We start from the raw sequence: 23,629 nt of genomic DNA, 5'->3' as shown, positions 1-23,629 counted from the left end.
AATATGATAGTCCACAAACTCCGATATGTGTGAGGAAACCGAACCTATCCCCGACACTATGGGATGCCTGGGCGGTTGTTCTAATCGTTTGTGAATTTTCGGGAGACTATAAAAAATCGGAACCCATGGTACTGGATTAATCAAAAAGCAAAATTCCTCATAATTGATACATTTATCCTTCACCCCCTCCCTTTTCTAATAATACACAAACCTCTTCCACAATCCTTTCGGTAGGATTTCCAATTAGTTTCCTATATGTCTTTTTATCATTCAGAAGCCTCTCACATTCCTCTATATCAGTGGTTCTCAAACTCGGTCCTCAGGACCCCACACAGTGCATGTTTTGCAGGTAACCCAGCAAGTGCACAGGTGTATTAATTACTCACTGACACATTTTAAAAGGTCCACAGGTGAAGCTAATTATTTCACTTGTGATTCTGTGAGGAGACCTGCAAAACATGCACTGTGTCGGGTCCTGAGGACCGAGTTTGAGAACCTGTGCTCTATATAATCCTTCCTATTTAGGAGCACTACCCCTCCCCCCTTATCGGCCATCTTAATGACTAGTTCTGGGTCACCTTCTAGTGACTTTAATGCAGCTCTTTCCCCTTTACTTAAATTATCCTTAAACTTAAACTCATTCCAGCATAACTTATCTAGATCTTTCCTCACTAGAGTGGAGAAGGCGTCGATATAGCTTCCCTGTGACTCCACAGGATAAAAATTGGATTTTTTTTTAAAACCACCTAACCTCTGTTCACCCGTATCTGACACTCATGTCTGGGTCCTTCTTTACAGTTTACATTTTTCTCTTTTGAATGCCTCAAGAAAACTGTTTACAATGCATATTCCTTTATGAATTGTTATTATATTTTTTTTGAAGGACGAATTTTTAAATGGTAAAAAGATTTTGACTGTCTCTATTTTAAATATGCAAATATGTTGTACAGCGGAGGGTTAAATCCTCTAGCACGGTATTTTAAATAGTAAATGGGAAGGATATATATTTAATAAAGTGGTTGTTTAATAGTTTTATATATTTTTTTGAAATGAAATACATTTATTTCTGAGGTCTGAGGATTTATACCCTCTTGCTTAATTTTTGTTTTAATATATAGATTGTTTGTGTAGATGATAAGCTGTTTTAACACCGTAAGTCTCATGAATTATATGAAATAACCAATGATATGTAGAGCTGCTAATAAGGCATGGTATATTGACTGACATAGTGGAGGTAGGACACATCCCTTGATGAAGTCCCTCACAGGACGAAATGCATTGGGCGTGGCTAGACGACCTGGACATTGTGACGTCACCTGCCGGGTCCGGAGCCGGTGAGAGAAGTCGTGTCCGTGTTATCAGAGGAGTGACGGTCTTGTCTTGGGCAGAGCATTGCCATAACAGCTGGTTTTAAACCTTAATGTACAGATGTGTCCACTTACATCTTTGCTGTTTTGCTAAATATGTCACAACTTGCAAAACACGGCTAAGCTGTTTTTCACGAGTAACAAGTGGATACATTTTAAAATTATTATTTGCCATGATAGAACATGTATAAAGTAACATATTAAAGAAGCAAATTAAGAAAAATCATAAGGCATGGCTAAATCTCTGAGTCTATGGCATACAAAACTGTGCCATACATGGCGGGATATAGCAAAGATGTATGTGGACACATCTGTATGTGGATATGTACCTTTTTTATAAAAGTGATCAGAATATATACTGAAGTGTGCCCTCTCCGTTTCCTTACATAGTACCTTTACAACCTATTCCGGTGGCTCGGAGTTGGATTGAGCAGCACAGTGGACAGTATACCGACACAAACTCCGGCTGCACATAGTGCGCAAGGACTGATATATTTAATTTTATATATATATATATATATATATATATATATTAGTTCAGTGCAGTTTTATTGTAATATACTGTAATAATTATCTGTATTGCTAATGTGACTGTGTGTGCCTGTATCTGATGTGAGCAGTAGCGGCTCTTGCCACGGGCAAGCAGGCTTTTTGCCTGGGGCGCCGCTGTCCCGAGGGCACCACCGACGCCGTGGCAAGAGCCACTACTGGTGCCATGCAGTGCGCCTGATGTCATTGCGCACCGCATGGCATTGTGGGAGCGGCCACAGATGCTAGAGGTCATAATTGACCTCTAGTGTCTGTGCGGTGCTATGGGAGAGACGTCATGACGTCTCTCCCATAGATCCGAGGAGCGGCGCCGGCGGCCGGAGACAGAGGGCAACAGCAGTCGGGAAGCAGGAGCAGGGCTGGTGAGTATTTATTAATTTTTTCGTAAGCGGCGCTACTAGTGGCATACATACAGGGGTACAGCTACAGGGGGCACAACTCTACAGGGGGCACAGCTACAGGCACAATTACTGGGGGCACAGTACTGAGGGTACAGTACTGGGAGAACAGCTACAGGGGGCACAGCTACAGTGGGCACAACTACTGAGGGCACAGTACTGGGGGCAAAACTACTGAGGGCACAGCTAGAGGGGCAAAACTAATGGGGGCACAACTACAGGGGGCACAACTATTGGGGACAAAACTACTGGGGGCACAGCTACAGGGAGCACAACTACTGGGGGCACAACTACTGAGGGCACAGCTACAGGGGGCAAAACTACTGGGGACAAAACTAATGAGGACACAACTACTGAGGGCACAGTACTGGGGGCAAAACTACTGGAGGCACAACTACTGAGGGCACAGCTACTGGAGGCATAGCTACTGGGGGCACAACTCTACAGGGGGCAAAACTATATGAGGCAAAACTACAGGGGATATAACTGTGACCACGCCCCTTCCCTGTGAAGCCACACCCCTATTTTTACGTCCGCACTAACTCTGTTTTACCTGTCTTGGGGGGGGGGGGGGGGAAACTTTCGCCCTGGGTGCCACAAGGTCTAGAACTGGCCCTGCTGTGAGGTTTCACTTTCAGCGTTTCCCAGAGATCTATCACTATATTCTGTACCCTAAGGGACTAGGTGCATCAGGGTCGTTTATATAGTGCGTCACAGTATTTACCTATTACGTGTATTCTACTGTGTACTCAGTCACATCATACCTGCTTTATTTGCAGGTGTTGTGTACTGGGGACTCAGTCACATACTAAACCGCTCTGTGTTGCATTTGTGTACAATGTTTAACAGAAAGGGCAGTAAGTCTGTGGACGCTTCTGCATCATGCAGAGCATGCGCCAAAGATTTACCAGAGGGGGAAGCTGTGTATGATGGTCTGTGTACTATATGACATAAACCCACTAGTCAGTCCGCGGCTCCTGTAACCAATCAAGAGCCACCCTGGGCCGCGTTCTCAAACCTAGTGGGTACTCTAGTGGAATGCCTAACGCCCCCTATGAGACCACCTGTACCATTACAGCCTCAAATAGTCCCTATGGTCAATCCGCCTTGGGTGGACAACCTGTCTAACCAGTTGCAGCAGTTGACTCATTCCTTGGTCAGATAAAAATCTACCCGAGGTCAATCCCATGTCCCTGGGTCATCTAAGTGGGCTGCTTCCTCCTCACAACCCACAAATCTCTCAGATGTTTCATCTGAAGAGGAGGGGGAACATACTGTCCTGTCAGACACTGAATCAGGCTTTTCCCACGAGGATTCTAAATTGCAAGTTGACGTCCCTGATCTAGTGGTTGCTATTAAGCAAATCATAGAAATCACTGATGATGAGGATTCCACTACTGTCACCAAGAAAACTGACATGTTTAAATGGCAGAAGGTGGCTAAAAATCTATTACCCCATTCTGACATATGGTAGACATCAGGTAGGAACCCTGGTCTAACCAGGGAAGAAATTCCCTCTCTCCAAATGGGCCTTAGCTTGCTATCTTCTCCCAGTAGTTATGTAACAGGTGGGAAAATTCACCGCCGGTGGATTCAAATGTCTCCCCCCTATTGGTGTCATCCACTCTGCCTGTCACTACTGTCACTTCACTGAAAGAACCGACAGATAAGCGTGTGGAGGGATGCCTGAAATCTATTTATTACCTGACAGGTGCTGTACATAGACCCAATATTGCTGCCTCCTGGGCTGCTAAAGATATTGAAGCATGGGTTCAGGCATTAGAGGAAGAGCTGCCCGAGGATATATCGGACAATGCCAGACAATACCTGTCTCACATCACCACCGTGTCACGATCCGGGTATCTGGACGCCATTACTTACCCTTCAGATGCCTCCTAAGGCTGGCTCAGCGTTCCAGGACCGGATCCCGCTGTTCCTGAGTTTCCACATGCAGAATGTCAGAGTGGTGATTTCATCAGCCGCGGCCTCCGCTGTGCCCGCGTGGTTAAATGTGCGCTTGTCAGTCTGGCGTCTCCTGTCTCCTGTGGCCGGCGTCGCCATTACTGTTTCAATTCTCACATGGATTACAAACCAAACTTCCCTCCAAGTGTCTGCATGGGCGCAGCCATCTTGGATTTTGTCATCTGATTATTTCCACCAATCTGCTGTCTGTATTGTCGATTTGCATAATTGCCTAGCCAACCCCTTCCTTGCTGCAGGTATAAGTATGCTGTGCCTGAGCAAGGAAGGCGTCAGTGCTTTGGTTGTCTAACCTAGTTCCAGTTTGTCTCTCTCCTGTGGTTGTCTTCCAGGTTCCAGCTCCTGTCTCCAGACTTCTGCTATAGAGACCCGCACCAGCATTCCATCTGCGGTGTAGCCTGACTCTCCGATCCATTCTGGACTCACCTGTTTCCAGCTACAATAATCACCTGCTTCCAGCCCAGCTTCCAGCAGTGTACAGCTTCTCTTAAAGGGCCGGTGTCCTTTCTGCAGTTTACCACTCTCCACCGGTATTATTATTTCACCGCTCTCAAACAATCACCTGCTTCCAGCCCAGCTTCCAGCAGTGTATAGCTTCTCTTAAAGGGCCGGTGTCCTTTTCTGCAGTTTACCACTCTCCACCGGTATTATTATTTCACCGCTCTCAAACTCCAAACTTCATTATTATTTCATCGCTCTCAAGTTCGTTTATTATTTAACTGGTTCCAGCCAGTATCCACTCCGTACCAACAACAGTCTGGTTCCAGCCAGTATCCACAGCAGCCGTTTTACCTTCAGCAGCCCAGCCTTTCCTGGAACATCAGCTGGTACGATCCTGGGTTCTCTCCATTGCTACAGTCAGGCCTGGTAAGGACTTTCCAACTAGAAGATTATAAGAACTGTCTCACACTACCAGTGCCTGTGGCCCTTGCCACCCTGTAGTACCCAGGAATTGTATTTATCCTCTGTTGACTTTAATGTTTCCTTTTACTGCTGCTGTGTTACGGAGTTTGTCATAATAAACATCATTGACTTTTATCCTGGTTGTCGTGGTCACGCCTTCGGGCAGTTATTCTACATGTTACTTACATGTCTAGGGGTCTGATACAACCTCCCAGGTTCCGTTACATCTCAGCCCCTACAACTGAGGCTGCCTCCCGTCAGCTCAGGCCCTCAGTTGTGACAGTAAGCACTGACCTAATGAATCCAGCCGGAGACCAGGATCAAGCGGCCAGGCCGATGCAAGAACTGGCAGCCCGACTTGAACATCAGGAGGCTGCACAGGGCCACATCATCCGCTGTCTCCAGGATCTCTCTACACGGCTGGATGGGATTCAAACGACCCTCCGTGGACCTGGCACGTCCGGTGCGTCCACTACAGTAACACCAGCTGTAACCCCACCCACCTTACCCATTTCCAGTCCACATCTTCATCTTCCAACGCCAGCAAAATTTGATGGATCTCCAAGGTTCTGCAGGGGATTTCTCAATCAATGTGAAATCCACTTTGAGCTTCTACCTGGCAATTTCTTCAGTGACCGTACCAAAATTGCCTATATCATCTCCCTTCTCAGTGGCTCAGCCCTTGACTGGGCATCACCTTTATGGGAGAAGTCTGATCCCCTGCTATCCTCCTATACTGACTTTGTAGCTACATTCAGGCGCATCTTCGACGAGCCAGGCCGGATAACATCTGCTTCATCTGAGATTCTCCGTTTACGCCAGGGAACACGTACTGTGGGACAGTATCTTATACAGTTTAAAATCCTGGCATCCGAACTGGCATGGAACGACGAGGCCCTGTATGCTGCATTCTGGCATGGCTTATCAGAACGCATCAAGGATGAGTTAGCTACCAGAGACTTGCCCTCTAAGTTGGATGAGCTAATTTCTCTTTGCACGAAGGTTGATCTACGTTTCAGAGAGAGAGCAACCGAGCAAGGAAGATCATCTACTCCTAAATCTTCTGCTCCTCCTCCTCGTCAACCATCTCCATCCAAGGATGAGCCTATGCAAATTAGTCGTTCCCGTCTATCTCCCGCTGAGCGCCGAAGACGTCTCTCTGAGTCTCTCTGTCTCTACTGTGCAGCTCCGTCGCACACTATCAATGCCTGTCCCAAACGTCCGGGAAACTCCAGATCCTAGCTCGCCAAGGAGAGGGCCGGCTAGGAGTAATGATCTCCTCTCCATCTCCTCATGACTGTAACCTCCCAGTGTCGCTCCAAATTGCTCAACGTTACAGGAACGTCATTGCCCTCCTTGATTCCGGAGCAGCTGGGAATTTCATAACCGAAGCTTATGTTAAACGGTGGTCCCTACCCACCGAGAGACTGTCCTCGTCCATCTCTTTGACTGCCGTGGATGGCAGCAAGATTTTTGACGCAGTCATTTCCTTAAGGACTCTTCCAGTTCGTCTGAGAGTGGGAGTTCTTCATTCTGAGTATATTTCTTTTTTAGTGATTCCAAGAGCCACACATCCAGTGGTTTTAGGCCTTCCATGGCTCCGTCTCCACAACCCATCAATTGACTGGACGTCTACGCAAATACTGGCATGGGGTCCCTCCTGTGCTGAGACTTGTTTAGCCAAAGTTCTTCCTGTTTGTTCTTCCTTCCCCAGGTCATCTGATGTTCCGCCTCCTCCATATCAAGACTTCACGGACGTGTTCAGTAAAGCCTCTGCTGATATCCTTCCTCCTCATAGAGAATGGGACTGCCCAATCGACCTCATTCCAGGGAAGGTTCCACCGCGAGGCCGAACTTATCCGTTGTCTCTGCCTGAGACACACTCCATGGAAGAGTACATCAAAGAGAACCTGGCGAAGGGTTTCATCCGACCATCTTCTTCTCCAGCCGGCGCAGGCTTCTTCTTCGTTAAGAAGAAAGATGGTGGTCTGCGTCCGTGCATCGACTACAGAGGTCTGAACGACATTACCGTCAAGAACCGATACCCTTTACCCCTGATTACCGAGCTCTTTGATAGAGTTAGTGGTGCAACTATTTTCACAAAGCTGGACTTGAGGGGTGCCTACAATCTCATCCGAATCCGTGAGGGTGACGAGTGGAAGACCGCCTTTAACACCCGTGACGGACATTATGAGTACCTCGTCATGCCCTTCGGATTGAGCAATGCTCCAGCAGTCTTCCAGCACTTCGTGAATGAGATTTTCAGGGACATCTTGTACCGCCATGTCGTGGTTTATCTAGACGACATCCTCATCTTTGCTAATAATCTCGAAGATCATTGTTTCTGGGTAAAAGAGGTTCTTTCCCGTCTCCGTGTCAATCACCTCTATTGTAAATTGGAGAAGTGTGTGTTTGAAGTTAAAACCATTCCGTTTCTAGGTTACATTGTGTCCGGTTCCGGACTAGAGATGGATCCTGAGAAATGTTACTTACATGTCTAGGGGTCTGATACAACCTCCCAGGTTCCGTTACATCTCAGCCCCTACAACTGAGGCTGCCTCCCGTCAGCTCAGGCCCTCAGTTGTGACACACCGCTTCTTATTATATTCAAGAGGCGTCCTCTGACGCTGTGTTTTGGTGTCCTGGTTCACCGCATTCTGTGGTTGAGGTCATGGAAGGTGGACCTGGACTCCAAAAAGACCTTGGAGGTACTCCTTTTTAAGGGAGACATCTTGTTTGGGGAAGACCTAAATAAAATCTGAACTGGTGGCTGCTAAGACTGACTTTCTCCCAAATACTAATCCTTGTGCACAGAAGGCAAAAGGTACCACTTTTCGTTCCTTTCGACCTCAAGGGAAAGCAAAAGGTCAGGCATACCCGAGACAATCTCGTGCTTGCAAAACCACTAAGCCCAAGGCAAAACAGTCCTGGGCCGCCCGTCAGCCTGCTTCTAAAAAAGACAAGCCTGCTGCATGACGGGGCGGGCCTCCCCCTACAGGACCCCAGGGTGGGAGGCTGGCTTCTGCAGTTCACCCAGGTCTGGTTAAAGACCACTTCAGACGCATGGGTGCGAGAAGTTGTCTCTCATGGGTACGCAGTCTCTTTCAAGAGACGTCCATGCGCCAGCTTTGCACCACGGTCATCCCTTCGGATCCACTAAAGGCGCAAACTCTGCAGCAGGTTGTAAGTTCCCTCCTGGATACAGGAATGGTAGTGCCGTTGCCTTTGTCCCAAAGGTGCAGTGGTTATTACTCGACCCTGTTTCTAGTCCCGAAACCCAATAGGTCATTCCGACCTATACTCAACCTCAAATCACTAAACAAGTTTGTCAGAGTGTCCAAGTTCCGTATGAAGACGCTGCACTTAATTGTGCTGGCGAGAGAACCCGGAGACTATATGGTATGCCTGGATATTCAGGATGCGTACCTGCATATACAGTACCTATTGCCAAGTCATATCAGCAGTATCTGCGGTTTGCTATTGGCAACCTACACTATCAGTTCCAGGCTCTGCCATTTGGACTTGCTACGGCTCCTCGGATCTTCACCAAGGTCATGGCCGTAATGACGGCACATCTCCGTCGCCAGGGAGTCAGGATCCTGCCGTATCTGGACCACTTGCTGATCCTTGCAAACTCCCATGATGTCCTCCTCAGTCATCTACAACTGACGGTAACCTTCCTACAAGCCCACGGGTGGCTCATCAATTGGAAGAAATCCTCGCTGGTCCCAGCTCAGAGCATGGTGCACATGGGGGCACTCCTAGACACACACAGTCAATGTCTGTTCCTGTCTCCGAAGAAATTCCTGAAGTTTCAGGACTGGATAAGATGCTTCCTCTGTTGCCCCAGAGTGTCGATACACTCAGCGATGCAAGTACTTGACCTGATGGTGTCGGCATTCGACATGGTAGAGTACGCTCAATTTTATTCCCGCCCTCTGCAGAGGTTAATACTTTCCAAGTGGGGCGGCCTACCTCATCGGATCAGATCTCACATGATTACCTAGACTCCGGAGGTTCGTCATTCGCTGACCTGGTGGCTCCAGGACCAGCAATTGAGCTGGGACCGTCCCTTCTGGATCCCTGACTGGGTCCTGCTGATGACGGATGCCAGTCTGCGTGGATTGGGTGCGGTGTTGGAGCAACACTCTTTCCAGGGTCATTGGACCAAGGAGGATTCCCTCCTCCCGATAAACATTCTGGGACTGTGGGCGTTAACTCTCGCCCTGTCTCTGGTACAGAACAGGCCTGTTCAAGTACAGTCAGACAACACCAAAAGTGTTCATTGCGGGGGTCCTAAACTGGGAAGGGAACTTCCTCATTTGCCAGGATGTACACGCCGGAGAGTGGAGTCTTCATCTGGAAGTCTTTCAACTCCAAGTGGACACGTGGGGCCTACTAGATGTAGACCTGATTGCGTCTCGACATAATCACAAAGTTCCGGTCTTTGTATCAAGGACCAGGGATCCTCAAGCAGAGTTTGTGGACACACTAGCCACTCCATGGAACTTTTGCTTGTCTTACGTGTTTCTTCCAGTGTCACTCCTGCCCAGGGTTCTGCGGAAATTCAATCAAGAAGGAGGAATACTACTTCTAGTTGCTCCGGTGTGGCCCAGACGGCATTGGTTCTCAGACCTGTAGGGTCTGTCGACAGAGCATCCTCTTCTACTTACTCAACGACCAGACCTCCTCGTACAGGGCCCTTGTCTCTATCCAGACTTGGCCAGACTGGCTTTGACGGCGTTGCTCTTGAAGCATCACTCCTGAGAGCCAAAGGATTCTCTGAGGCAGTCGTAAGCCAATGTCTGCTCGGATCTATTATAGGATCTGGAATTGTTACTTCACCTGGTGTGCTGATGCATACATATTCAAATCATCAAGAATCCTGGCTTTTCTGCAACAAGGCCTGGATTTAGGCCTTCGTCTGGCCTCCCTCAAGGTTCACATATCTGCCTAGTTGGTGTGGTTTCAAAGAAAAATTACGTCTATACCTGACGTTTATACATTCACTCAGGGTTGTGTTACGGATTCAGCCTCCCTATGTCCCTCCTGTGGCTCCATGGGATCTGTCTGTTGTCCTGAATGCCCTGCAAGAGTCTCCATTTGAACCTCTTGAGTCAGTGGACCTTAAATGGCTCTGCTCTCCTGTTTCTGCTGGTTATTGCCTCTGCTAGAATGGTGTCAGACTTAGGTGCTTTGTTCTGTCGTCCACCCTTTCTAATATTCCATCGTGACCGGGCAGTTCTGAGAACTCACCCAGGTTACTTACCTAAAGTGGTGTCATCTTTTCACCTTAACCAAGAAATTGTGGTTCCGGCCTTTATCTCTTCTGACTTGTCCCCAAAGAACGGTCTTTGGATATGTCAAGGGCTCTCCGTATATATGTGGAGGAAAGGACTGCCTCTAACAGGAGGTCAGATGCCCTTTTTGTACTGTTTGGTTTCCACAAACGTGGCTGGCCTGCGAATAAGCAAACCTTGGCCTGATGGATTAGAATGGTGATTGCACAGGGTCAGACTGGCCCACAGGGGTGACCCCAGGTGGGCCCCAGGGCCTGTGGATGGGGGCCCACTCCTTCTAAGGATTAGGTCCCCTGATTGTGCACTTGAATTATACATTATTACATTATACTGCAAAGAACTATTGTGTACTTTCTACAGTGCATTGCTGTTATTTAGTCTGGTACATTATCATACATGCACTAGCAGTAGTTATTATATATATTTATCGTGAAGCTTCTAAGCATGGGCCCCTACCATTGCATTTCTCCGGTGGGCCCTTCATGCGCCAGTCCGACACTGATTGCACAAGCTTATGCGCAGGCTGGACTCCCAGCTCTTTCTACTATTAAAGACCATTCTACTCGGTCTGTTGGACCTTCTTGGACGGCCCGCCGTGGCGCATCCGCAGAACAATTGTGCAAGGCGGCTACAAGGTCCTCAGTGAACACGTTCATCAGGTTCTATGCCTTTGATACTTCCCCCTCCCAGGATGCTTCCTTTGGACGCCGGGTTCTCATTCCCGCTAAGGCGCATCCCCTCCCTTGAGGAACTGCTTTAGGACATCAACCGATGTTTTCTCTGTGGAACACAGTGTACCCTGATGCAGAAAGAGTTATGGTAGACTTACCATGGTTAACTCCCTTTCTGCTGGTGCATCCAGATTGAGATCACAGTCCCGGCGCCAGCATCCTGACAGCCGGGATCTTGAACGAGTGACTGCTGGGCCACTGGAAACATAAGCCACGTGGGAGAATGGGAGTTAGGTTTAGGCTGAGGGGGAAGGGTTAGGGTAGGGTTGCGGGGAGGGGGTGTTAAGTTTAGGCTGCAGGGAGGGGGGTTTTGGTTTAGGCATCCACGGGGAGGGTTAGGCTGCGGGGGAGGGAGGGTTAGATTTTGACTGCTGGAAGGGAGGTTAGGGATTCTAACCATCAGGATGCCACCATTGGTATTCTGACTGCCGACATCCCAATCGCCAGCATATCAGCCCCAACCTGTCAAAATAACTAGAAAGCTGCACTATTTGTAGCAAAAGGTTCTGTGATTTCAAAACTGATATCACACACATGAACTTGCTGCCAGAGATTTATTGTCCCCTATTACCGTGCATTAATGTCTGATAGCAAGGACTACTTATAGACTGCTAAATGTTGACTTTGTGATGAAACAATGGGGGTCATTCCGACCCGATCGCTTGCTGCAGTTTATTGCAGCGCATTGATCTGGTTGGAACTGCGCCACAGTGCGCCGGCGCATGCCAGATGGCCGAAGGCCGTCGTTGCCTAAAGATCACCTCTGAGGCAGAGGCGGTCGCTGGGCAGGAGGGGGCTGGATGGCGGCGTCAAGCCACTGTTTAGGGAGCGTGACATCACATGTTGGGAGGGTAGGCCGCGGTGGCTGCGTGACATCACACGCAGCCGCTGCAACTCGGGGCAGGAGCTGCGCTGGCTGGGAGTAACTCCTGAGATGCAAAAGCATTGCCGCTGTGCGATGCTTTTGCATTTCTGCAGGGGGGGGGAGCGGCACTGACATGCGGGGCGGACTAGCCCTGTGCTGGGTGTCCCCCTGCATATCTGAGTGCCTGATCATAGCTGTGCTAAATTTAGCACAGCTGCGATCAACTCGGAATGACCCCCAATATCTAAATATGTTTCACAACAGATTGGAAGTATAAGGTAAGTAAGTGAAGCACACTGAACACTGGACCACATTTTATTGTGATGTTTTTCAAGGCTAAGGGAAGTTTCCCCACCAGTGTCAACTAATTACAGGAGAGGTAAGTATTTTAACTAATCAGGGTTGTTTTTTAACAATTGAGAAAATATTATGTGTTATAAGTGATTTATATAACAGGTCTTTTTAGAACTTCTTCAATTACATAGTTATGTCATATATTATAACCTTTTTTAAATAATATTCACTGTGATGGTTTTCATATTATGGTCTGTATCATACTGTAAATTGTTGATGGTAATATAGAGTCCAAGTTATTCTATAGCCGTAGCTATAATTAGCCATTATTATTTATCTAATTGCCCTTACTAAGGTCAGTAATGACTTTCTTGCTGCCAAAGCCAAGTACTCTTTACTTACTCTTCTTAATCTGTTCGCTGCTGTTGACATCATGGGTGTGGACCATCCTATTCTTCCGCAGAGCCTTCATTCCTTTTGTCTACGTGACACAGCTCTCTCCTGGCTGTCCTCAAACATCTCTGACCACTCTTTCTCTTCGCATGGCTCAACCACTCCCTCTCTTCCACTAACATTTGATGTCCCACATGTTCAGTTCTTGGACCCTTTCATGGTTTGATGCACAGTGTTACCTGCTTCAGGTGATGACTGGTGTCTAGCGGCTGCGACTCTGGGCTGAAACCAAGGAGACTGTATATGAGGGGTCATTCCGAGTTGTTCGCTCGTTATTTTTTTGTCGCAACGGAGCGAATAGTCGCTAATGCGCATGCGCAATGTCCGCAGTGCGACTGCGCCAAGTAAATTTGCTATGCAGTTAGGAATTTTACTCACGGCATTACGAGGTTTTTTCTTCGTTCTGGTGATCGTAATGTGATTGACAGGAAGTGGGTGTTTCTGAGCGGAAACTGGCCGTTTTATGGGAGTGTGTGAAAAAACGCTACCGTTTCTGGGAAAAACGCGGGATCGGCTGGAGAAACGGAGGAGTGTCTGGGCGAACGCTGGGTGTGTTTGTGACGTCAAACAAGGAACGACAAGCACTGAACTGATCGCAGATGCCGAGTAAGTCTGGAGCTACTCAGAAACTGCTAAGAAGTGTCTATTCGCAATTCTGCTAATCTTTCGTTCGCAATTTTAATATGCTAAGATTCACTCCCAGTAGGCGGCGGCTTAGCGTGTGCAAAGCTGCTAAAAGCAGCTTGCGAGCGAACAACTCGGAATGACCCCCCTAGTTCTTTTACATGGAACTTGGGTAGCAGTGAGACCTGCCGTTGGTATATATTTCAAGTAATGAACCACCAAGTAGCTCTGTTCCAGACTGGCTACCGGCTGAGGAATTATAGCTGAACCAGACTGACTACCGGCTGGACAATACAGCTGAACCGGACTGCCTACCGGCTGAATAGATGCTGCTGGACCGGACTAGCTACCAGCTGAAGAGATGCTGCTGGAATTGACTGGCTACCGGCTGAGGAATAAAGCTGGACCAGACTGGCTACTGGCTGAAGAGAAACTGCTGGACCGGACTGGCTGCCTGCTGGGGAATACAGCTGAACCGGAATCGTTACCGGCTGAAGAGATGATACTGGACCTGGTAACTGCACAGAAGACAAAATGCGTGTTCACTTGTGACACATACAATGTAACTAGTTGCACAGGCCCAGAATGCTGCAGCTGGATTTCCTTTAAAACCCTTGCTGGTCTGTGATTGGCATGCGTGTTCACTTGTGACACATACAATGTAACTAGTTGCACAGGCCCAGAATGCTGCAGCTGGATTTCCTTTAAAACCCTTGCTGGTCTGTGATTGGCTGCAGGGTAAATGGCAGGCTGGACTGAGACTTAGGTTGGTGAAGTGGAGATCAGCTAGAAAACATGGAATGCAGCAATGTCAGAAAATATCATAGACTGCACACAGGAACTTGAAATAAATTAACAACTGGTCTGAGAACATTACTGCAATCAGGAATCTATGCACCTGTGTAATCAGCCAGGGAAGGTGCTGCAGTTTGGAAACTAGTGTGTACAGCAAACACTGGAGTCCCCCGGGAACCCTGCAGACTATCATCATAGCTTGCCAGATGCTGGAGCCCTTCTATCAGAGGACCCGACGGACCCCGTGTCGCACCTGAAGTGACACTGGAAAGTGTTTAGGATACCGATGCTGATCACACTTCCTGACAGACCCCTTCTATTCTCCCCCGGTACTTCCTCCCTAGGTGAGCTCATCACATCTTTTAGACTCGAGTGTCATCATTATGTTGATGACAGTAAGATCTACCTCTCCACTCCTGTACTCTCCTACTCTCTTGCCGTGCCTTGAACCATCACTCCTGCTCTATCCTCCTGGATGTACCTGCTCTTTCTTAAACATAACATAACTAAGACTGAGATGACCCTCTCCTCCCTCGATTTCCATCAACAACCACACCATCTCATCTATCCCAACTATCCCGCAAGTCTGCTCTCTTGGAGTTATCCTTGACTCTAACTTTTACTTGATCCCACACATTCAGTCCATTTTCCAGTCTTGTCACTTCCACCTTTGTAATATCTCCATTATCAAACCCTTTCTCATTCTTGGGGCAACAAAGTCCGTCATCCACTCACTGGTCATCTCTAGACTGAACTACTGCAACTTCCTCTTATCTGGCCTTCCTGGCTCCCACCTCTCTCCACTCTAAACTGTTCTCAGTTTTTCTCCTTGGCTCATCTTCCTCTTTAAACACTCTGCTTTTGCCTCCCCTCTCCACCAGTCACCTTTCCCTTCTGAATCCAATTAACTTCCTCACACTTAACTATAAAGCCCTCACCCACTCCTGCCCCCCCTACTTTTTCACCTCATCATCCTTCACACCGCCAAATGCTCACTTCGCTCAGCCAATGACTTCCGCTTCAGTTCCAAACTGAGTAGCTCCTCCCACTCCTGCATTCAAGATTTTGACCATGCTGCTTCCCACCATTGGAACTCTTTCCCTCCCACAATATGCCTCTCTCTTTCTAAACCTTCAAACAAGCTCTCGAAACTCAATTCTTCATTATTGCTATTACATTTTTGTATGTAAACGCCCACTTTGTAATGCAAGTTTCATTACAAGGTGGGAGTTTGACAGAAACATGCACATATCAGTAAGATCTGTGCATGCTTCTGTCTGTAAAAGTAAAGAAATAGTAAAAAAAAAAAAAAAATGATGTGGGGGTACCCCCTCCCCCAAAGCGTAACCAGCTCCAGGTTCTTTGAGCTGGTCCTGGTTCAAAAAATAAAGGTGGAACATGCATGAGGTCCCCCTTATTTTTAGAACCAGCCCCATGCTCCACTAGCAGGGGGTATAGCCACATCCAGGAGACACGCTTGAGGGGTCCCGTGGCCAAAGCACTAACCTCCCTAACTAGTCAGCCCAGGCCAGTGTTTCCTGGGGAAGTGGGGTCCCCCCACATGCACCCTGAAGCGTGGGGCTATTCACAGCACCTCTGTGCTGTGGGTGCTGAGTTGATAGCATTTACATTTGAGTTTTGTTAAATAATATTGTCATTTACAGGAGGATTAAAGGTCCCAGCAAGCCTCCACTGCATGCTGGTACTTGGAGACTACAAATACCAGCATGCAGGGCCCGCTGGTTCCTACAGTCCCCCTGTAAAAGAAATATATATAAAGAAAGATAGTACAACTTTAATTAACACATACTTACCTATCCCTGGTGTGTCTGGTCCACTTGCCCAGTAGAATCCATACTCACCTATTCCTTGTGTAGATCATGTCCTCTTTGGTTCATGTAGGCATACAGGGGGTTAAAACAAACCGAACACCTAAACCAATAGACTGAGGAGCTCTATGTGTTAACAGATAGGCCTCCTCTCGCGAATTCTAGGCTCCACGTAACTGCTGTCACTAGTAAAGAGCAGTGGCCGCCTACGTAGTAGCAGCCCAGTATTTTGCTGTGAACACCCAAATTATCAATTACGGCTTGAAGGCAATAGTGAGAACCGCTACATTGACTTCGATGGTGGGAACCGATACATTATAGTCAGTGATAGGAACTACAAGGTTGACCTCTAATAACCTTGTCGAAGTTTTGCCTTACCTTGTTTCACTTTTTTTTTTTTTAAACATCCTTTTAAGATCCTTTAAGAATGAACATACTTGAAAAAAACTATAGCAATATAAAGAAAATAATAGGAAAATTAAAAATATTTTATTTTAAATATACAAAAGATAGATGGCTAAAATAGAAAGTTAACTTTTTCATTAGTGTTTTGAGAGTGCTTATACAGTAAATATATCCTAGCACAAATACCTATTACTTACTGTATATAAGGTATCATACACATGAGATACAAACATCTTATCAGCATACATGTGTATGAGACCTCACACACCAGGTAACATTTGTCATTGTTCATTGTGCTAAGTGTATTTTCTCTATCGTCCTAGTGGATGCTGGGGTTCCTGAAAGGACCATGGGGAATAGCGGCTCCGCAGGAGACAGGGCACAAAAGTAAAGCTTTCCGATCAGGTGGTGTGCACTGGCTCCTCCCCCTATGACCCTCCTCCAAGCCAGTTAGATTTTTGTGCCCGGCCGAGAAGGGTGCAATCTAGGTGGCTCTCCTAAAGAGCTGCTTAGAAAAGTTTAGCTTAGGTTTTTTATTTTACAGTGAGTCCTGCTGGCAACAGGATCACTGCAACGAGGGACTTAGGGGAGAAGAAGTGAACTCACCTGCGTGCAGGATGGATTGGCTTCTTGGCTACTGGACATCAGCTCCAGAGGGACGATCACAGGTACAGCCTGGATGGTCACCGGAGCCTTGCCGCCGGCCCCCTTGCAGATGCTGATGTAAGAAGAGGTCCAGAATCGGCGGCAGAAGACTCCTCAGTCTTCTAAAGGTAGCGCACAGCACTGCAGCTGTGCGCCATTTTCCTCTCAGCACACTTCACACGGCAGTCACTGAGGGTGCAGGGCGCTGGGAGGGGGGCGCCCTGGGAGGCAAATGAATACCTATTTTGGCTAAAAATACCTCACATATAGCCTCCGGAGGCTATATGGAGATATTTAACCCCTGCCAGAATCCGTTAAGAGCGGGAGACGAGGCCGCCGAAAAAGGGGCGGGGCCTATCTCCTCAGCACACAGCGCCATTTTCCCTCACAGAAAGGCTGGAGGGAAGGCTCCCAGGCTCTCCCCTGCACTGCACTACAGAAACAGGGTTAAAACAGAGAGGGGGGGCACTAATTTGGCGTTAGAAATATATAAAAAAGATGCTATAAGGGAAAACACTTATATAAGGTTGTCCCTATATAATTATAGCGTTTTTGGTGTGTGCTGGTAAACTCTCCCTCTGTCTCTCCAAAGGGCTAGTGGGTCCTGTCCTCTATCAGAGCATTCCCTGTGTGTGTGCTGTGTGTCGGTACGTGTGTGTCGACATGTATGAGGACGATGTTGGTGAGGAGGCGGAGCAATTGCCTGTAATGGTGATGTCACTCTCTAGGGAGTCGACACCGGAATGGATGGCTTATTTAGGGAATTACGTGATAATGTCAACACGCTGCAAGGTCGGTTGACGACATGAGACGGCCGACAAACAATTAGTACCGGTCCAGACGTCTCAAAAACACCGTCAGGGGTTTTAAAACGCCCGTTTACTTTAGTCGGTCGACACAGACACAGACAGGGACACTGAATCCAGTGTCGACGGTGAATAAACAAACGTATTCCTTATTAGGGCCACACGTTAAAGGCAATGAAGGAGGTGTTACATATTTCTGATACTACAAGTACCACAAAAGAGGGTATTATGTGGGATGTGAAAAAACTACCGTAGTTTTTCCTGAATCAGATAAATTAAATAAAGTGTGTGATGATGCGTGGGTTCCCCCCGATAGAAAATTATGGGCGGTATACCCTTTCCCGCCAGAAGTTAGGGCGCGTTGGGAAACACCCCTTAGGGTGGATAAGGCGCTCACACGCTTATCAAAACAAGTGGCGGTACCGTCTATAGATAGGGCCGTCCTCAAGGACCAGCTGACAGGAGGCTGGAAAATATCATAAAAAGTATATACACACATACTGGTGTTATACTGCGACCAGCGATCGCCTCAGCCTGGATGTGCAGAGCTGGGGTGGCTTGGTCGGATTCCCTGACTAAAAATATTGATACCCTTGACAGGGACAGTATTTTATTGACTATAGAGCATTTAAAGGATGCATTTCTATATATGCGAGATGCACAGAGGGATATTTGCACTCTGGCATCAAGAGTAAATGCGATGTCCATATCTGCCAGAAGATGTTATGGACACGACAGTGGTCAGGTGATGCAGATTCCAAACGGCACAAAGGTGTATTGCCGTATAAAGGAAGAGGAGTTATTTGGGGTCGGTCCATCGGACCTGGTGGCCACGGCAACTGCTGGAAAATCCGCCGTTTTTACCCTAAGTCACATCTCTGCAGAAAAAGACACCGTCTTTTCAGCCTCAGTCCTTTCGTCCCTATAAGATCATATCTGCCCAGGGATAGAGGAAAGGGAAGAAGACTGCAGCAGGCAGCCCATTCCCAGGAACAGAAGCGTTCCACCGCTTCTGACAAGTTCTCAGCATGGCGCTGAGACCGTACAGGACCCCTGGATCCTACAAGTAGTATCCCAGGGGTACAGATTGGAATGTCGAGACGTTTCCCCTTCGCAGGCTCCTGAAGTCTGCTTTACCAAGGTCTCCCTCCGACAAGGAGGCAGTATGGGAAAAAATTCACAAGCTGTATTCCCAGCAGGTGATAATTAAATTACCCCTCCTACTACAAGAAAAGGGGTATTATTCCACACTATATTGTGGTACTGAAGCCAGAAGGCTAGGTGAGACTTATTCTAAAAAATTTTTTGAACACTTACAAAGGTTCAAATCAAGATGGAGTCACTCAGAGCAGTGATAACGAACCAGGAAGAAGGGGACTATATAGTGTCCCGGGACATCAGGGATGCTTACCTCTATGTCCCAAATTTGCCCTTCTCACTAAGGGCACCTCAGGTTCGTGGTGCAGAACTGTCACTATCAGTTTCAGACGCTGCCGTTTGGATTGTCCACGGCACCCCGGGTCTTTACCAAGGTAATGGCCGAAATGATGATTCTTCTTCGAAGAAAAGGCGTCTTAATTATCCCTTACTTGGACGATCTCCTGATAAGGGCATAGTCCAGGGAACAGTTGGAGGTCGGAGTAGCACTATCTCGGATACTGCTACAACAGCACGGGTGGATTCTAAATATTCCAAATTCGCAGCTGATCCCGACGACACGTCTGCTGTGCCTAGGGATGATTCTGGACACAGTCCAGAAAAAGGTGTTTCTCCCGGAAGAGAAAGCCAGGGAGTTATCCGAGCTAGTCAGGAACCTCCTAAAAACAGTGCATCATTGCACAAGGGTCCTGGTAAAAATGGTGGCTTCCTACGAAGCAATTCCATTCGGCAGATTTCACGCAAGAACTTTTCAGTGGGATCTGCTGGACAAATGGTCCGGATCGCATCTTCAGATGCATCAGCGGATAACCCTATATCCAAGGACAAGGGTGTCTCTCCTGTGGTGGTTATAGAGTGCTCATCTTCTAGAGGGCCGCAGATTCGGCATTCAGGATTGGATGCTGGTGACCACGGAGCCCAGCCCGAGAGGCTGGGGAGCAGTCACACAAGGAAAAAATTTCCAGGGAGTGTGATCAAGTCTGGAGACTTTTCTCCACATAAATATACTGGAGCTAAGGGTAAATTTATAATGCTCTAAGCTTAGCAAGACCTCTGCTTCAAGGTCAGCCGGTATTGATCCAGTGGGAAAAACATCACGGCAGTCGCCCACGTAAACAGACAGGGCGACACAAGAAGCAGGAGGGCAATGGCAAAAACTGCAAGGACTTTTCGCTGGGCGGAAAATCATGTGATAGCACTGTCAGCAGTGTTTCATCCCGGGAATGGAAACTGGGAAGCAGACTTCCTCAGCAGGCACGACCTCCACCCGGGAGAGTGGAAACTTCATCGGGAAGTTTTTTCCACATGATTGTAAACCGTTGGGAAATACCAAAGGTGGACATGATGGCGTCCCGTCTGAACAAAAAACGGGACAGGTATTGCGCCAGGTCAAGAGACCCTCAGGCAATAGCTGTGGACGTTCTGGTAACACCGTGGGTGTACCAGTCGGTGTATGTGTTCCCTCCTCTGCTTCTCATACCTAAGGTGCTGAGAATTATAAGACGTAGAGGAGTAAGAACTATACTCATGGCTCCGGATTGGCCAAGAAGGACTTGGTACCCGGAACTTCAAGAGATGCTTACAGAGGTCTTATGGCCTCTGCCGCTAAGAAGGGACTTGCTTCAGCAAGTACCATGTCTGTTCCAAGACTTACCGCAGCTGCGTTTGTCGGCATGGCGGTGGAAAGCCGGATCCTAAGGGAAAAAGGCATTCCGGAAGAGGTCATTCCTACCCTGGTCAAAGCCAGAAAGGAGGTGACCGCACAACATTATCACCACATGTGGCGAAAATATGTTGCGTGGTGTGAGGCCAGGAAGGCCCCACAAAGAAATTTCAACTCGGTCGTTTCCTGCATTTCCTGCAAACAGGAGTGTCTATGGGCCTCAAATTGGGGTCCATTAAGGTTCAAATTTCGGCCCTGTCTATTTTCTTCCAGAAAGAATTGGCTTCAGTTCCTGAAGTCCAGAAGTTTGTCAAGGGAGTATTGCATATACAACCCCCTTTTGTGCCTCCAGTGGCACTGTGGGATCTCAACGTAGTTCTGGGATTCCTCAAATCACATTGGTTTAAAACCAGTCAAATCTGTGGATTTGAAGCATCTCACATGAAAAGTGACCATGCTCTTGGCCCTGGCCTGGACCAGGCGAGTGTCAAATTGGTGGTTTTTTCTCAAAAAAGCCCATATCTGTTTGTCCATTCGGACAGGGCAGAGCTGCGGACTCGTCCCCAGTTCTCTCCCTAAGGTGGTGTCAGTGTTTCACCTGAACCAGCTTATTGTGGTGCCTTGCACCTACTAGGGACTTGGAGGACTCCAAGTTGCTAGATGTTGTCAGGGCCCTGAAAATATGTTCCAGGACGGCTGGAGTCAGGAAAACTGACTTGCTGTTATCCTGTATGCACCCAACAAACTGGGTGCTCTTGCTTCTAAGCAGACTATTGCTAGTTGGATGTGTAATACAATTCAGCTTGCACATTCTGTGGCAGGCCTGCCACAGCCAAAATATGTAAATGCCCATTCCACAAGGAAGGTGGGCTCATCTTGGGCGGCTGCCCGAGGGGTCTCGGCTTTACAACTTTGCCGAGCAGCTACTTGGTCAGGGGCAAACACGTTTGCTAAATTCTACAAATTTGATACCCTGGCTAAGGAGGACCTGGAGTTCTCTCATTCGGTGCTGCAGAGTCATCCGCACTCTCCCGCCCGTTTGGGAGCTTTGGTATAATCCCCATGGTCCTTTCAGGAACCCCAGCATCCACTAGGACGATAGAGAAAATAAGAATTTACTTACCGATAATTCTATTTCTCGGAGTCCGTAGTGGATGCTGGGCGCCCATCCCAAGTGCGGATTATCTGCAATACTTGTACATAGTTACAAAAAATCGGGTTATTATTGTTGTGAGCCATCTTTTCAGAGGCTCCGCTGTTATCATACTGTTAACTGGGTTTAGATCACAAGTTGTACGGTGTGATTGGTGTGGCTGGTATGAGTCTTACCCGGGATTCAAAATTCCTCCCTTATTGTGTACGCTCGTCCGGGCACAGTACCTAACTGGCTTGGAGGAGGGTCATAGGGGGAGGAGCCAGTGCACACCACCTGATCGGAAAGCTTTACTTTTGTGCCCTGTCTCCTGCGGAGCCGCTATTCCCCATGGTCCTTTCAGGAACCCCAGCATCCACTACGGACTCCGAGAAATAGAATTATCGGTAAGTAAATTCTTATTTTTTTACTTATGTTTGGATATAAGTTATATGTGTTATATATGTTTCTTTATGCTTTGCCTAACATACTGTAATAGTTTTTAGTTTGATTTCCTAATTTATTCAATCTTTCTGTAGGGCCCAAAAGGAGATTCTGTTGTTGGTCCCCAAGGTCCACCTGGACTGCCTGGACTTCCAGGACCTCCTGGGTATGGTATAATGGGTCCACCTGGGCCACCCGGTCCACCAGGGCCACCTGGTCCTCCTTCAATATTTGGCTCAGGTTTGTCATCTATAACTTGTTTAATATGAATACATAATTTAAAAGTAAGGTGTTAAATGTCATAGTACACCTCCAGTATACTCTTAAACTGACTGTAGTATATATTCACCTCATAGCAGTGTTGTAAGTGTTTTGTGCTTAAAAGTCTGAGTGGAAACTATTCTGTTCATACTCAGTTGACTTCATGTTTCTGAAAAAATAACTTTGTGAGATATCCAGGATAATCATTCTAACATACATTACCCTCCACTCCTCCTCCCATGACACTTGAACCTGATGTTTTTTCCTTTACAGCAATGCTACGAAACATTACTCCCGACATTGGCCCTCATTGCGAGTTGATCGCTAGCTGCCGTTGTTCACAGTGCAGTGATCAGGCTAAAAATCGGCACTTCTGCGCATGCGTATGGTGCGCACTGCGCACGCGCGAAGTACTTTCACAAAAGACGATGCAGTTTTACACAAGCTCTAGCGACGCTTTTCAGTCGCACTGCTGTCCGCAGAGTGATTGACAGGAAGTGGGTGTTTCTGGGTGGTAAATGACCGTTTTCGGGGAGTGTGTGTAAAAACGCAGGAGTGCCAGATAAAAACGCAGGAGTGGCTGGGGAAATGGAGGCGTGGTTGGCCGAACGCAGGGCGTGTTTGTGACGTCAAAACAGGAACTAAACAGACTGAAGTGATTGCAAGCTAGGAGTAAGTCTCGAGCTACTCTGAAACTGGACAATCTATTTTTGTAGCAGCGCTGCGATTCTTTTGTTCGCACTTCTGCTAAGCTAAGATACACTCCCAGAGGGTGGCAGCTTAGCGTTTGCACGGCTGCTAAAAGCAGCTAGCGAGCGATCAACTCGGAATGAGGGCCATTGACACTTAAACCTGCTACAGTTATTTTCATTTTTATTTTACATTGCCCATGTGAGGTAGTATTTATTATGCATAATCTCAGATGCTGACTGGTGGGGATGGGGATGCCTTGGGCATGTGTTGTTCTTATCACGGAATACTGCATGCACTGGCATTTCTATAATGGGTGCAATGTACAGTGAGGCAT

At 47.6% G+C, this 23,629-nt stretch overlaps 1 protein-coding gene across 4 annotated transcripts in view; it reads left to right on the top strand.

Moving 5' to 3' along the window:
* COL15A1 (collagen type XV alpha 1 chain) overlaps nucleotides 1-23,629 on the top strand; it is a 596,673-nt gene that overhangs the window by 514,251 nt on the left and 58,793 nt on the right. For all 4 annotated transcript variants that reach the window (XM_063922777.1, XM_063922778.1, XM_063922776.1 and 1 more), the window contains one exon: nucleotides 22,437-22,581. In XM_063922777.1, the coding sequence (XP_063778847.1) occupies nucleotides 22,437-22,581 (145 nt within the window). The remainder of the gene's footprint in view (nucleotides 1-22,436; nucleotides 22,582-23,629) is intronic.

This window comes from Pseudophryne corroboree, chromosome 5 (genome assembly GCF_028390025.1).
Source record: "Pseudophryne corroboree isolate aPseCor3 chromosome 5, aPseCor3.hap2, whole genome shotgun sequence".
Classification (NCBI taxonomy): domain Eukaryota; kingdom Metazoa; phylum Chordata; class Amphibia; order Anura; family Myobatrachidae; genus Pseudophryne; species Pseudophryne corroboree.
Note: the sequence above shows the minus strand (reverse complement) of the source record. Positions and strands in the feature narration are given on the sequence as shown.